Source organism: Anomaloglossus baeobatrachus, chromosome 1 (genome assembly GCF_048569485.1).
Source record: "Anomaloglossus baeobatrachus isolate aAnoBae1 chromosome 1, aAnoBae1.hap1, whole genome shotgun sequence".
In the NCBI taxonomy this organism is placed as follows: domain Eukaryota; kingdom Metazoa; phylum Chordata; class Amphibia; order Anura; family Aromobatidae; genus Anomaloglossus; species Anomaloglossus baeobatrachus.
The window spans coordinates 403,497,283-403,512,934 of record NC_134353.1 but is presented as its reverse complement, the minus strand read 5'-3'; the positions used below and the strand labels follow the sequence as shown (position 1 = coordinate 403,512,934).

Here is a 15,652-nt window from a genome sequence, read left to right as displayed (position 1 = left end):
TTTTAAACAATTTTTTTTTTCCGTTAGGAAGTTAGAAGGGTTCAAAGTTCATCAGCAATTTCTCATTTTTACATCAAAATTGAAAAAAACAATTTTTTTAGGTACCACATCACATTTGGAGTGATTTGAGAAACCTAGGTGACAGATAATACCCAAAAGTGACCCCATTCTAAAATCTGCACCCCTCACTCTGCTCAAAACCACATCCAAGAAGTTTATTAACCCTTTAGGAGCTTCACAGCAACCAAAGCAATGTAGGAGGAAAAAATGAAAATTTTAATTTTTACACAAAAATGTTACTTTAGCCATAAAATTTAGCATTTTCACAAGGGTATCAAAAAAAAATGCACCATAAAATGTTTTGTCAATTTTCTCCTGAGTACGCAGATACCCCATATGTGGTGGAAATCAAATGTTGGGCACATGGCAGGGCTTTGAAGGCAAGGTGCGCCATTTGAATTTTTTGAATGCAAAATTAGCTGCACTCATTAGCAGACGCCATGTCGGGTTTGAAGACCCCCTGAGGTGCCTAAACAATGGAGCTCCCCCACAAGTCACCCCTTTTGGAAACTAGAACCCTCAAATAATTTTTCTAGATGTTTGATGTGCACTTTGAACCCCTGGGGGCTTCACAGAAGTTTATAACGTTGAGCCGTGAAAAGAAAAAAACATTTTTGTACCACAAAACTGTTGCTTCAACTAGGTAGCTTTTTTTTCCACAAGGGTATCAGGAAAAAATGCACCATAAAATGTATTGTCCATTTTCTCCTGAGTACGCAGATACCTCATATGTGGTGGAAATCAATTGTTTGGGCGCACGGCGGGGCTCAGAAGAGAAGGAGCGCCATTTCACAGCAATATTGGTTGGAATTATTAGTGGACGCCATGTTGCGTTTGGAGACCTCCCTGAGGTGCCTAAACAATGGAGCTCCCCCACAATTGACCCCATTTTGGAAATTAGACCCCTCATGGAATTTATCTAGCTGTTTAGTGAGCACTTTGAACCCCTGGAGGCTTCACAAACGTTTGAAATGTTCAGCTGTGAAAATTATTATTTTTTTTTTTTTACCACAAAATAGTTTTTTCAAACAGCTTTTTTTCACAAGGGTATCAGAAAAAAATGCACCATAAAATGTATTGTGCAATTTCTCCTGAGTGCGCAGATACCTCATATGTGGTGGAAATCAATTGTTTGGGCGCACGGCGGGGCTCAGAAGAGAAGGAGCGCCATTTCACAGCAATATTGGTTGGAATTATTAGTGGACGCCATGTTGCATTTGGAGACCCTTTGAGGTGCCTAAACAATGGAGCTCCCCCACATGTGACCCCATTTTGGAAACTAGACCCCCCCCCCCCATATAAAAAAATTAGTTTGGCGAAATAAAAATACGGACGTCAGTAAAAAAAAAATACTAAAATAATAAGCGCCTGCAACTGACACTATGGCAAGTGCCACACGTGAGAGGGATGCACGAATCTCGCATCGCATCATCCGGCACAGCCGCACACTCCTGTCTGGAAGAGAGCGACCGTGCCGGATGATGCGTTATGAGACCCTATATGCATCGCTCTCACGTGTGGCACTGGGCTGACACTTACAATATTCAGTAAAAAATACTGTAGTTGCCGATTACTACAGTATAATTTTACTTGCTCTAAACTAAGTTTATTTGTATTTCATTCTTAGTTTACAGAAAAAAAAATCTGGACGCACGCACGGATGTGCTGCAAAAAGGGGGGGACTAGGTGGGATGAAAAAAAATGGAGGGCGGAAGGGAGAAGGCGCGGCGGAGGCTGGGAGAAGGCGCGGCGGAAGGCGGCAGAGGGCGGGTAGCAGATAAAGGTGAGAGCTGATGGAGAGGGCAGCAGATCGTGAAGGTGAGATGGAGGGGGGCAGCAGATCGGGGGGGTGGGAGATGGTGGAGGGGGTAGCAGATGAGCATGGGAGAGAGCGCGCAGCAGCTCACGGAGGGGGGGCAGCGGCTGATGGGGGAGAGTGGTGGCAGATGGAGGCGGCTGCAGGAGATCGGCCGTGGATCAGCGGAGGTGGCAGCGGATCGGGGGCAGGGGCGGCCGATTGGAGGGTCAGAGACTTACCAGGGCGCTTGCAGAGATCACTCCCCTCGGCTTCCACGGACGGAGTAAAGCTGAGGGGAGTGGTCTCCGGCCCCAGATCCACGGTGATTGGAGAGATCGGTCACAAGGTCGATCTCTCCAATCAGAGCTGGGGGCGGGTGAAGCACCCATCACCCAGCTCCAGCCAATGATCAGAGCTACACCTGCTCTGATCAGGGCTGGAATTCAATGTTTCAACTATTTTCAATGGCTGAAATATTACAGTGGCTGTGATTGGCTGAGCGGCGTTCGTCAGCCAATCACAGCCTCCGTAGGTCCGGGGAGGAGGCACAACCCCTCCTGAGGTCAGGCAGAGGTCCCCTCCTCCCCGAATCTAAGGTTTGTGTGCACCGATTACACTCACCGGGGCTCCGGGACCGCGATTTCGCCTTGACGTACTGGGTACGTCATGGGTCGTTTAGCACCATGTCACCATGACGTACCCAGTATGTCAAGGGGTTAAAGAGGGTGTGTAAACTCTCCTGAAAAGTCTGTTTTAGGCCCTGTGCGCACACTGCATTTTTACCCACGTTTTTTTTTGCGTTTTTGCTGCAGACATTTCTTGAGAAAATAGTTGTAACCTTTCTGCAGACATATCCCAGCAAAACCTATGGAAAAAAAAATAGCTGTGCGCACACTGCGGTTTTTTTTCTCAAGAATATTCTTTCTACAGAATTTCTTGAGAAAAAAAATGAGCATGTCACTTCTTTTCTGCAGGTCCCTGCGTTCTTGTGCCATAGATAATGGTAAAAAAGCGGTAAAAACGCATGCGGTTTTCAGTGCGGTATTGGTGTGTTTTTTGAACGCAAGTGTGCTAATCTTTCTGGCTCAAGAAATTTCTTGAGAAAAATCCTTTTTCTAGTGCGCACAGGGCCTTGGTTAGCCTTATATCTTTCTTATCTTTTGAATTCCCAATAAACTATTTGGACTTTCCCCAAACATCTATTAAATGGAGGAAAATGGAGGGAGGATGGGAGAGGGCGCGGCGGAGGATGGGAGAGGGCGCGGCAGAGGGCGGGTAGCAGATCAGGGTGAGAGCTGATGGAGAGGGCAGCAGGTTACTTTGAACCAAAACTGTGGTTATAGGCAGAAATTATGCATTTTTTATGTGTTTTTACCATTCCTTAAAATGTGCGAAAAACACTGATGAAATTGACATGCTGCAGATATGAAACTGCTTCAAAATTTCCAAGGAAAAAATAAGCAACATGAGGTTAACATATCAGACGTCTCATTAACCCTACTGGTGGCGAAAAATGCTGCAAATATAACTTTCACATGTAGTAGTGTTGTAGACTACAAAGCATCCTATTCACTATTTTGCCCTACAGTAAAAGTTGGGCACTTATGGAAAGAACGCCAAAAGGAGTCCAAAGTTTCATATTGTAGACTGCTTGCCTTCTTCAAGTCAATAACTCTTCAGGGAATGTAGTTTCAAGTATTTGACTTAAAATAGTAATGAACGGGAGGGTATGGTTTGCCGGCCATACTTTCTTGGAATCTCTGTGACATATAATTTAAGTTTTCTGTTAAATGGTCACATAAAAAACTAGGTAACGGTGTATTATTTTTGGAATCTTTTGTGTTGGCCTATGTTTGTAGTTGACTGTGTTCTTCCATGTTGATGAATCGTGCAAACAAATTATACCAATGAGACACCATATTGTATACACACAGCCTGATTGGACTGATTAGGCAGTGACTGGAGTAACCTCTATTTGTCTTGTATCCTCCTCTCCCCCCTCCCCCCAACAAGATATATCTGGGTTTTTTTTATTCATTAAGTGTGTCTCTATCTCTCTATCTCTCTATCTCTATCTCTCTCTCTCTCTCTATCTCTCTCTCTCTATCTCTCTCTCTCTCTCTCTCTCTCTCTCTCTCTATCTCTCTCTATCTCTATCGCTCTCTATCGCTCTCTATCGCTCTCTCTCTCTATCGCTCTCTCTCTCTATCGCTCTCTCTATCTCTCTCTCTATCGCTCTCTCTCTCTATCGCTCTCTCTCTATCGCTCTCTCTCTCTATCGCTCTCTCTCTCTATCGCTCTCTCTCTCTATCGCTCTCTCTCTCTATCGCTCTCTCTCTCTATCGCTCTCTCTATCGCTCTCTCTCTCTATCGCTCTCTCTCTCTATCGCTCTCTCTCTCTATCGCTCTCTCTCTCTATCGCTCTCTCTCTCTATCGCTCTCTCTCTCTATCGCTCTCTCTCTCTATCGCTCTCTCTCTCTATCGCTCTCTCTCTCTATCGCTCTCTCTCTCTATCGCTCTCTCTCTCTATCGCTCTCTCTCTCTATCGCTCTCTCTCTATCGCTCTCTCTCTATCGCTCTCTCTCTATCGCTCTCTCTCTATCGCTCTCTCTCTATCGCTCTCTCTCTATCGCTCTCTCTCTATCGCTCTCTCTCTATCGCTCTCTCTCTATCGCTCTCTCTCTATCGCTCTCTCTCTATCTCTCTCTCTCTATCTCTCTCTCTCTATCTCTCTCTCTATCTCTCTGTGTGTTATGGGGGCTTTACACGCAACGACATCACTAACGAGATGTCGTTGGGGGTCACAGAATTTGTGACTCACATCCGGCCTCGTTAGTGACGTCGTTGCGTCTGACACCTCTTAGCGACCGCTAACTATCAAAAATACTCGCCTAATTGATCGTTGACACGTCGTTTGAATCCCAAATGTCGTTGCTGTTGCAGGACGCAGGTTGTTCATCGTTCCTGAGGCAGCACACATCGCTATGTGTGACCCCCCAGGAACGAGTAACGCCGTACCTGCGTCCTCCGGCAACGAGGTGGGCGTCCCTTTCTTTTGGCTGCTCTCCGCCCCTCCGCTTCTATTGGACGGCTACCGTGTGACGTCGCACGAACCTCCCCCTTAGAAAGGAGACGTCGCTAGGAGGCAGTTAAGTCCGTGTGACGGGTTCTAGCAATGTTGTGCGCCACGGGCAGCGATTTGCACAACCGACGGGGGCGGGTTCTTTCACCAGCGATATCGCTGCGTGTAAAGCAGCCTTTAATAGCCTCATCTACCACTGCTCTCTCGGGTGTTCATCACCTGTCTTCTGCTCTCAGTGACATCACCACTGTGCAGACTCTCTGGGTCATCATGCACTCTGTGTGACCCAGAAGTGGCTTTTATTATATAAATCTATGGAGTGTCAGAACAAGGCTCCATAGACTTACATTGTACATTGTTCAGAACCGAGGAAGGCATCGCCGCCGAAACGCGTTATTTCCACATTTAAACATCTACCAAGCCAGTATTGAAAATGCCAGTGTTATGATTTTTTATCATGGAATAATTAAAAGTTAATTTTACTCTACCTGACTGATTCCCAGCGGATTTTTCTATTCAATTTGTATCAATGTGAATATGCTCAAAAATTGTAGAGTTGATGGTTTTTGTTTTTTGTATCTGCAGGATAAGCATCATGATGCAGCACATGAAATCATTGAGACCATCCGGTAAGTTGTTACGTTGAAAAAAAAGACCTAGGTCCATCTAGCTCAACCTTCCTCCATCAATTCTACATTTGGTCACAAAGTCAAAGGAAATCATCCAGCCCTTTTTTGAAAGCTGTTATAGTATCTGCCATTACTACCTCTTGTGGTAGGGCATTCCACAGTCTGACTGCTCTAACTGTAAAGAACCCTTTCCTATTTAGCTGTCGGATCGCTTTTCTTCCACTCGCAGTAAGTGCCCCCTGGTCCTTAGTATTGTCTTTGGAAGAAATAAGTCATGTGCCAGTCCTTTATATTGACCACACATGTATTTATACATATAAATGAGATCTCTGAGACGTCTTTTTTCTAAGCTAAACATATCTAACTTTTTCAACCTGTCATCATATGGGAGGCCTTCCATTCCTTGTAGTAGTCTAATTAGCCGCCATGGAACTGACTCTATCTTCTGAATATCCTTTTTAAAATGTGGAGCCCAAAACTGGATCCCGTATTCCAGATGTGGCCTTACAAGTGATTTATAGAGGGGTAACAATATGTTGGGATCACAGGATATAATCTCTCTTTTTATACACCCTAGAATCTTGTTTGCTTTAGCAGCTGCTGCTTGACATTGAGTGCTGCTGCTCAGCTTATTTGTAATGAGAATACCCAAGTCCTTCTCCTGTTCTGTAGTCCCGAGTTTACTTCCATTTAATGTATACGCAGCTATAGGATTACTCCGTCCTAGGTGCATTACTTTACATTTATCAACATTAAATCTCATTTGCCAAGTATCTGCCCATTCTGACATCTTATCCAGATCTTTTTGTAATATTGTACTATCAAGGTCAGTTTTTAATATCCTACATAGTTTGGTGTCATCAGCAAAGACTGACACTTTACTATCAATCCCATCCACAAGGTCATTAATAAAGAGATTAAAAAGAATTGGTCCTAGCACAGATCCCTGCGGCACCCCACTGCTGACTATAGCCCATTTAGAGAATATACCATTTATAACTACTTTGTTTCCAATCTTTCAGCCAATTCCTTACCCAGTTGCATATAGTTTCTCCTAGTCTTTGCTTCTGGAGCTTTAGTATAAGGCTATTATGTCGTACAGTATCAAATGCCTTTGCAAAATCCAAATAAATCACATCAGCTGCATTTCCAATATCCAGGTTTGCACTTACCCCCTCATAGAACCCCAACAGGTTGGTTAGACACGACTTATCTTTCATGAATCCATGCTGTCTGTAAGGTATATCATTTTCTGCAGGTCATCCCTTAAAATGCCCTCAAAAACCTTGCACACCACGGATATCAGGCTTACCGGATGGTAGTTGCACCCTTTTAACTTTTTTAAATATCGGTACCACATCAGCAATCCTCCAATCCTGAGGCACCAACCCTGTTACAAGCAAGTCTAAAAAGATGAGATACAGCGGTCTGTTGATTACGGAGCTCAATTCCCTCAATATTCGTGGATGAATGCCATCTGGCCCTGGGGATTTGTCAGTGTTTAATTTACTCAGACAAAGGCGTACTTCTTGTGTTAAATTAGTTATATCAGGGGGACTTTGATTTTTGTTGTATTACTTCATATTGACTGACATGTTTTATATGAATTTTTACAGATTGGCCTTACTATAGTCAAGATTATTTACTTGCAAATGGCTTTTAAGGCTTATGCTACCCTCCAGCTTTGGCCGCGACACCCATCACATGACTGCCATTCACTCGCTGCCAATGCTGCATTGCAGCGTTTTACAAGTGAATTGCTTGTGAGGTGTGTGTTTGTAGGGTACTGAGGTTTTTAGTAGATAATATATCCGCACTTCCTCTGCCCTGACATGTAAGATTTGTGCTTATAATCTATTTATCCTTTCTAATACATACATGTACGTGTCTCCTCGAGGCACTCTGCCCTCTGTCCGTAGCTGCTTGCTAATACATGTACGTGTCTCCTCGAGGCACTCTGCCCTCTGTCCGTATCTGCTTGCTAATACATGTTCGTGTTTCCTCGAGGCACTCTGCCCTCTGTCCGTATCTGCTTACTAATACATGTACGTGTCTCCTTGAGGCACTCTGCCCTCTGTCCGTATCTGCTTACTAATACATGTACGTGTCTCCTCGAGGCACTCTGCCCTCTGTCCGTATCTGCTTGCTAATACATGTTCGTGTTTCCTCGAGGCACTCTGCCCTCTGTCCGTATCTGCTTACTAATACATGTACGTGTTTCCTCGAGGCACTCTGCCCTCTGTCCGTATCTGCTTACTAATACATGTACGTGTCTCCTCGAGGCACTCTGCCCTCTGTCCGTATCTGCTTGCTAATACATGTACGTGTCTCCTCGAGGCACTCTGCCCTCTGTCCGTATCTGCTTACTAATACATGTACGTATCTCCTCGAGGCACTCTGCCCTCTGTCCGTATCTGCTTGCTAATACATGTACGAGTCTCCTCGAGGCACTCTGCCCTCTGTCCGTATCTGCTTGCTAATACATGTACGGGTCTCCTCGAGGCACTCTGTCCGTATCTGCTTGCTAATACATGTACGTGTCTCCTCGAGGCACTCTGTCCGTATCTGCTTGCTAATACATGTACGTGTCTCCTCGAGGCACTCTGCCCTCTGTCCGTATCTGCTTGCTAATACATGTACGTGTCTCCTCGAGGCACTCTGCCCTCTGTCCGTATCTGCTTGCTAATACATGTACGTGTCTCCTCGAGGCACTCTGTCCGTATCTGTTTGCTAATACATGTACGTGTCTCCTCAAGGCACTCTGTCCGTATCTGCTTGCTAATACATGTACGTGTCTCCTCAAGGCACTCTGTCCGTATCTGCTTGCTAATACATGTACGTGTCTCCTCGAGGCACTCTGTCCGTATCTGCTTGCTAATACATGTACGTGTCTCCTCGAGGCACTCTGTCCGTATCTGCTTGCTAATACATGTACGTGTCTCCTCGAGGCACTCTGTCCGTATCTGCTTGCTAATATATGTACGTGTCTCCTCGAGGCACTCTGCCCTCTGTCCGTATCTGCTTGCTAATACATGTATGGGTCTCCTCGAGGCACTCTGCCCTCTGTCCGTATCTGCTTGCTAATACATGCACGTGTCTCCTCGAGGCACTCTGCCCTCTGTCCGTATCTGCTTGCTAATACATGTACGGGTCTCCTCGAGGCACTCTGTCCGTATCTGCTTGCTAATACATGTACGTGTCTCCTCGAGGCACTCTGTCCGTATCTGCTTGCTAATATATGTACGTGTCTCCTCGAGGCACTCTGTCCGTATGTGCTTGCTAATACATGTACGTGTCTCCTCGAGGCACTCTGTCCGTATCTGCTTGCTAATACATGTACGTGTCTCCTCGAGGCACTCTGTCCGTATCTGCTTGCTAATACATGTACGTGTCTCCTCGAGGCACTCTGTCCGTATCTGCTTGCTAATACATGTACGTGTCTCCTCGAGGCACTCTGTCCGTATCTGTTTGATAATACATGTACGTGTCTCCTCGAGGCACTCTGTCCGTATCTGTTTGATAATACATGTACGTGTCTCCTCGAGGCACTCTGTCCGTATCTGTTTGCTAATACATCTACGTGTCTCCTCGAGGCACTCTGCCCTCTGTCCGTATCTGCTTGCTAATACATGTTCGTGTTTCCTCGAGGCACTCTGCCCTCTGTCCGTATCTGTTTGCTAATACATGTACGTGTCTCCTCGAGGCACTCTGTCCGTATCTGCTTGCTAATACATGTACGTGTCTCCTCGAGGCACTCTGTCCGTATCTGCTTGCTAATATATGTACGTGTCTCCTCGAGGCACTCTGCCCTCTGTCCGTATCTGCTTGCTAATACATGCACGTGTCTCCTCGAGGCACTCTGCCCTCTGTCCGTATCTGCTTGCTAATACATGTACGGGTCTCCTCGAGGCACTCTGTCCGTATCTGCTTGCTAATACATGTATGGGTCTCCTCGAGGCACTCTGTCCGTATCTGCTTGCTAATACATGTACGTGTCTCCTCGAGGCACTCTGTCCGTATCTGCTTGTTAATACATGTACATGTCTCCTCGAGGCACTCTGTCCGTATCTGCTTGCTAATACATGTACATGTCTCCTCGAGGCACTCTGTCCTTATCTGCTTGCTAATACATGTACATGTCTCCTCGAGGCACTCTGTCCTTATCTGCTTGCTAATACATGTACGTGTCTCCTCGAGGCACTCTGTCCGTATCTGCTTGCTAATACATGTACATGTCTCCTCGAGGCACTCTGTCCTTATCTGCTTGCTAATACATGTACGTGTCTCCTCGAGGCACTCTGTCCGTATCTGCTTGCTAATACATGTACGTGTCTCCTCGAGGCACTCTGTCCGTATCTGCTTGCTAATACATGTACATGTCTCCTCGAGGCACTCTGTCCTTATCTGCTTGCTAATACATGTACGTGTCTCCTCGAGGCACTCTGTCCGTATCTGCTTGCCAATACATGTACGGGGTCTCCTCGAGGCACTCTGTCCTTATCTGCTTGCTAATACATGTACGTGTCTCCTCGAGGCACTCTGTCCGTATCTGCTTGCCAATACATGTACGGGGTCTCCTCGAGGCACTCTGTCCGTATCTGCTTGCTAATACATGTATGGGTCTCCTCGAGGCACTCTGTCCGTATCTGCTTGCTAATACATGTATGGGTCTCCTCGAGGCACTCTGTCCGTATCTGCTTGTAATACATGTACGGGTCTCCTCGAGGCACTCTGCCCTCTGTCCGTATCTGCTTGCTAATACATGTATGGGTCTCCTCGAGGCACTCTGCCCTCTGTCCGTATCTGCTTGCTAATACATGTACGTGTCTCCTCGAGGCACTCTGTCCGTATCTGCTTGCTAATACATGTACGTGTCTCCTCGAGGCACTCTGTCCGTATCTGCTTGCTAATACATGTACGTGGTTCCTCGAGGTACTCTGTCCGTATCTGCTTGCTAATACATGTACGTGGTTCCTCGAGGCACTCTGTCCGTATCTGCTTGCTAATACATGTACGTGGTTCCTCGAGGCACTCTGTCCGTATCTGCTTGCTAATACATGTACGTGTCTCCTCGAGGCACTCTGTCCGTATCTGCTTGCTAATACATGTACATGTCTCCTCGAGGCACTCTGTCCGTATCTGCTTGCTAATACATGTACGGGTCTCCTCGAGGCACTCTGTCCGTATCTGCTTGCTAATACATGTGCATGTCTCCTCGAGGCACTCTGTCCGTATCTGCTTGCTAATACATGTACGGGTCTCCTCGAGGCACTCTGTCCGTATCTGCTTGCTAATACATGTACGGGTCTCCTCGAGGCACTCTGTCCGTATCTGCTTGCTAATACATGTACGTGTCTCCTCGAGGCACTCTGTCCGTATCTGCTTGCTAATATATGTACGTGTCTCCTCGAGGCACTCTGTCCGTATCTGCTTGCTAATACATGTACGTGTCTCCTCGAGGCACTCTGTCCGTATCTGCTTGCTAATACATGTATGGGTCTCCTCGAGGCACTCTGTCCGTATCTGCTTGCTAATACATGTATGGGTCTCCTCGAGGCACTCTGTCCGTATCTGCTTGCTAATACATGTACGGGTCTCCTCGAGGCACTCTGCCCTCTGTCCGTATCTGCTTGCTAATACATGTATGGGTCTCATCGAGGCACTCTGCCCTCTGTCCGTATCTGCTTGCTAATACATGTACGTGTCTCCTCGAGGCACTCTGTCCGTATCTGCTTGCTAATACATGTACGTGTCTCCTCGAGGCACTCTGTCCGTATCTGCTTGCTAATACATGTACGTGGTTCCTCGAGGCACTCTGTCCGTATCTGCTTGCTAATACATGTACGTGGTTCCTCGAGGCACTCTGTCCGTATCTGCTTGCTAATACATGTACGTGGTTCCTCGAGGCACTCTGTCCGTATCTGCTTGCTAATACATGTACGTGTCTCCTCGAGGCACTCTGTCCGTATCTGCTTGCTAATACATGTACATGTCTCCTCGAGGCACTCTGTCCGTATCTGCTTGCTAATACATGTACGTGTCTCCTCGAGGCACTCTGTCCGTATCTGCTTGCTAATACATGTACGTGTCTCCTCGAGGCACTCTGTCCGTATCTGCTTGCTAATATATGTACGTGTCTCCTCGAGGCACTCTGTCCGTATCTGCTTGCTAATACATGTACGTGTCTCCTCGAGGCACTCTGTCCGTATCTGCTTGCTAATATATGTACGTGTCTCCTCGAGGCACTCTGTCCGTATCTGCTTGCTAATACATGTACGTGTCTCCTCGAGGCACTCTGTCCGTATCTGCTTGCTAATACATGTATGGGTCTCCTCGAGGCACTCTGTCCGTATCTGCTTGCTAATACATGTACGGGTCTCCTCGAGGCACTCTGCCCTCTGTCCGTATCTGCTTGCTAATACATGTACGTGGTTCCTCGAGGCACTCTGTCCGTATCTGCTTGCTAATACATGTACGTGTCTCCTCGAGGCACTCTGTCCGTATCTGCTTGCTAATACATGTACATGTCTCCTCGAGGCACTCTGTCCGTATCTGCTTGCTAATACATGTACGTGTCTCCTCGAGGCACTCTGTCCGTATCTGCTTGCTAATACATGTACGTGTCTCCTCGAGGCACTCTGTCCGTATCTGCTTGCTAATATATGTACGTGTCTCCTCGAGGCACTCTGTCCGTATCTGCTTGCTAATACATGTACGTGTCTCCTCGAGGCACTCTGTCCGTATCTGCTTGCTAATACATGTACGTGTCTCCTCGAGGCACTCTGTCCGTATCTGCTTGCTAATACATGTACGTGTCTCCTCGAGGCACTCTGTCCGTATCTGCTTGCTAATACATGTACGTGGTTCCTCGAGGCACTCTGTCCGTATCTGCTTGCTAATACATGTACGTGTCTCCTCGAGGCACTCTGTCCGTATCTGCTTGCTAATATATGTACGTGTCTCCTCGAGGCACTCTGCCCTCTGTCCGTATCTGCTTGCTAATACATGCACGTGTCTCCTCGAGGCACTCTGCCCTCTGTCCGTATCTGCTTGCTAATACATGTACGGGTCTCCTCGAGGCACTCTGTCCGTATCTGCTTGCTAATACATGTACGTGTCTCCTCGAGGCACTCTGTCCGTATCTGCTTGCTAATACATGTACATGTCTCCTGGAGGCACTCTGTCCGTATCTGCTTGCTAATACATGTACATGTCTCCTCGAGGCACTCTGTCCTTATCTGCTTGCTAATACATGTACATGTCTCCTGGAGGCACTCTGTCCTTATCTGCTTGCTAATACATGTACGTGTCTCCTCGAGGCACTCTGTCCGTATCTGCTTGCTAATACATGTACGTGGTTCCTCGAGGCACTCTGTCCGTATCTGCTTGCTAATACATGTACGTGGTTCCTCGAGGCACTCTGTCCGTGTCTGCTTGCTAATACATGTACGTGGTTCCTCGAGGCACTCTGTCCGTATCTGCTTGCTAATACATGTACGTGTCTCCTCGAGGCACTCTGTCCGTATCTGCTTGCTAATACATGTACATGTCTCCTCGAGGCACTCTGTCCGTATCTGCTTGCTAATACATGTACGGGTCTCCTCGAGGCACTCTGTCCGTATCTGCTTGCTAATACATGTGCATGTCTCCTCGAGGCACTCTGTCCGTATCTGCTTGCTAATACATGTATGGGTCTCCTCGAGGCACTCTGTCCGTATCTGCTTGCTAATACATGTATGGGTCTCCTCGAGGCACTCTGTCCGTATCTGCTTGCTAATACATGTACATGTCTCCTCGAGGCACTCTGTCCTTATCTGCTTGCTAATACATGTACGTGTCTCCTCGAGGCACTCTGTCCGTATCTGCTTGCCAATACATGTACGTGTCTCCTCGAGGCACTCTGTCCGTATCTGCTTGCTAATACATGTACGTGTCTCCTCGAGGCACTCTGTCCGTATCTGCTTGCTAATATATGTACGTGTCTCCTCGAGGCACTCTGTCCGTATCTGCTTGCTAATACATGTACGTGTCTCCTCGAGGCACTCTGTCCGTATCTGCTTGCTAATACATGTACGTGTCTCCTCGAGGCACTCTGTCCGTATCTGCTTGCTAATACATGTACGTGTCTCCTCGAGGCACTCTGTCCGTATCTGTTTGATAATACATGTACGTGTCTCCTCGAGGCACTCTGTCCGTATCTGTTTGCTAATACATGTACGTGTCTCCTCGAGGCACTCTGCCCTCTGTCCGTATCTGCTTGCTAATACATGTTCGTGTTTCCTCGAGGCACTCTGCCCTCTGTCCGTATCTGTTTGCTAATACATGTACGTGTCTCCTCGAGGCACTCTGCCCTCTGTCCGTATCTGTTTGCTAATACATGTACGTGTCTCCTCGAGGCACTCTGTCCGTATCTGCTTGTTAATACATGTACATGTCTCCTCGAGGCACTCTGTCCGTATCTGCTTGCTAATACATGTACATGTCTCCTCGAGGCACTCTGTCCTTATCTGCTTGCTAATACATGTACATGTCTCCTGGAGGCACTCTGTCCTTATCTGCTTGCTAATACATGTACGTGTCTCCTCGAGGCACTCTGTCCGTATCTGCTTGCTAATACATGTACATGTCTCCTCGAGGCACTCTGTCCTTATCTGCTTGCTAATACATGTACGTGTCTCCTCGAGGCACTCTGTCCGTATCTGCTTGCTAATACATGTACGTGTCTCCTCGAGGCACTCTGTCCGTATCTGCTTGCTAATACATGTACATGTCTCCTCGAGGCACTCTGTCCTTATCTGCTTGCTAATACATGTACGTGTCTCCTCGAGGCACTCTGTCCGTATCTGCTTGCCAATACATGTACGGGGTCTCCTCGAGGCACTCTGTCCGTATCTGCTTGCTAATACATGTATGGGTCTCCTCGAGGCACTCTGTCCGTATCTGCTTGCTAATACATGTATGGGTCTCCTCGAGGCACTCTGTCCGTATCTGCTTGCTAATACATGTACGGGTCTCCTCGAGGCACTCTGTCCGTATCTGCTTGCTAATACATGTATGGGTCTCCTCGAGGCACTCTGCCCTCTGTCCGTATCTGCTTGCTAATACATGTACGTGTCTCCTCGAGGCACTCTGTCCGTATCTGCTTGCTAATACATGTACGTGTCTCCTCGAGGCACTCTGTCCGTATCTGCTTGCTAATACATGTACGTGGTTCCTCGAGGCACTCTGTCCGTATCTGCTTGCTAATACATGTACGTGGTTCCTCGAGGCACTCTGTCCGTATCTGCTTGCTAATACATGTACGTGGTTCCTCGAGGCACTCTGTCCGTATCTGCTTGCTAATACATGTACGTGTCTCCTCGAGGCACTCTGTCCGTATCTGCTTGCTAATACATGTACATGTCTCCTCGAGGCACTCTGTCCGTATCTGCTTGCTAATACATGTACGGGTCTCCTCGAGGCACTCTGTCCGTATCTGCTTGCTAATACATGTGCATGTCTCCTCGAGGCACTCTGTCCGTATCTGCTTGCTAATACATGTACGGGTCTCCTCGAGGCACTCTGTCCGTATCTGCTTGCTAATACATGTACGTGTCTCCTCGAGGCACTCTGTCCGTATCTGCTTGCTAATACATGTACGTGTCTCCTCGAGGCACTCTGTCCGTATCTGCTTGCTAATATATGTACGTGTCTCCTCGAGGCACTCTGTCCGTATCTGCTTGCTAATACATGTACGTGTCTCCTCGAGGCACTCTGTCCGTATCTGCTTGCTAATACATGTATGGGTCTCCTCGAGGCACTCTGTCCGTATCTGCTTGCTAATACATGTATGGGTCTCCTCGAGGCACTCTGTCCGTATCTGCTTGCTAATACATGTACGGGTCTCCTCGAGGCACTCTGCCCTCTGTCCGTATCTGCTTGCTAATACATGTATGGGTCTCCTCGAGGCACTCTGCCCTCTGTCCGTATCTGCTTGCTAATACATGTACGTGTCTCCTCGAGGCACTCTGTCTGTATCTGCTTGCTAATACATGTACGTGTCTCCTCGAGGCACTCTGTCCGTATCTGCTTGCTAATACATG

General features: G+C 47.2%; 1 protein-coding gene across 2 annotated transcripts in view; it reads left to right on the top strand.

The window, feature by feature from the left end:
* The window catches only part of DOT1L (DOT1 like histone lysine methyltransferase), a 214,262-nt gene that overhangs the window by 37,125 nt on the left and 161,485 nt on the right, over positions 1-15,652 (top strand). For both annotated transcript variants that reach the window (XM_075352589.1, XM_075352590.1), the window contains exon 2: positions 5,527-5,570. In XM_075352589.1, the coding sequence (XP_075208704.1) occupies positions 5,527-5,570 (44 nt within the window). The remainder of the gene's footprint in view (positions 1-5,526; positions 5,571-15,652) is intronic.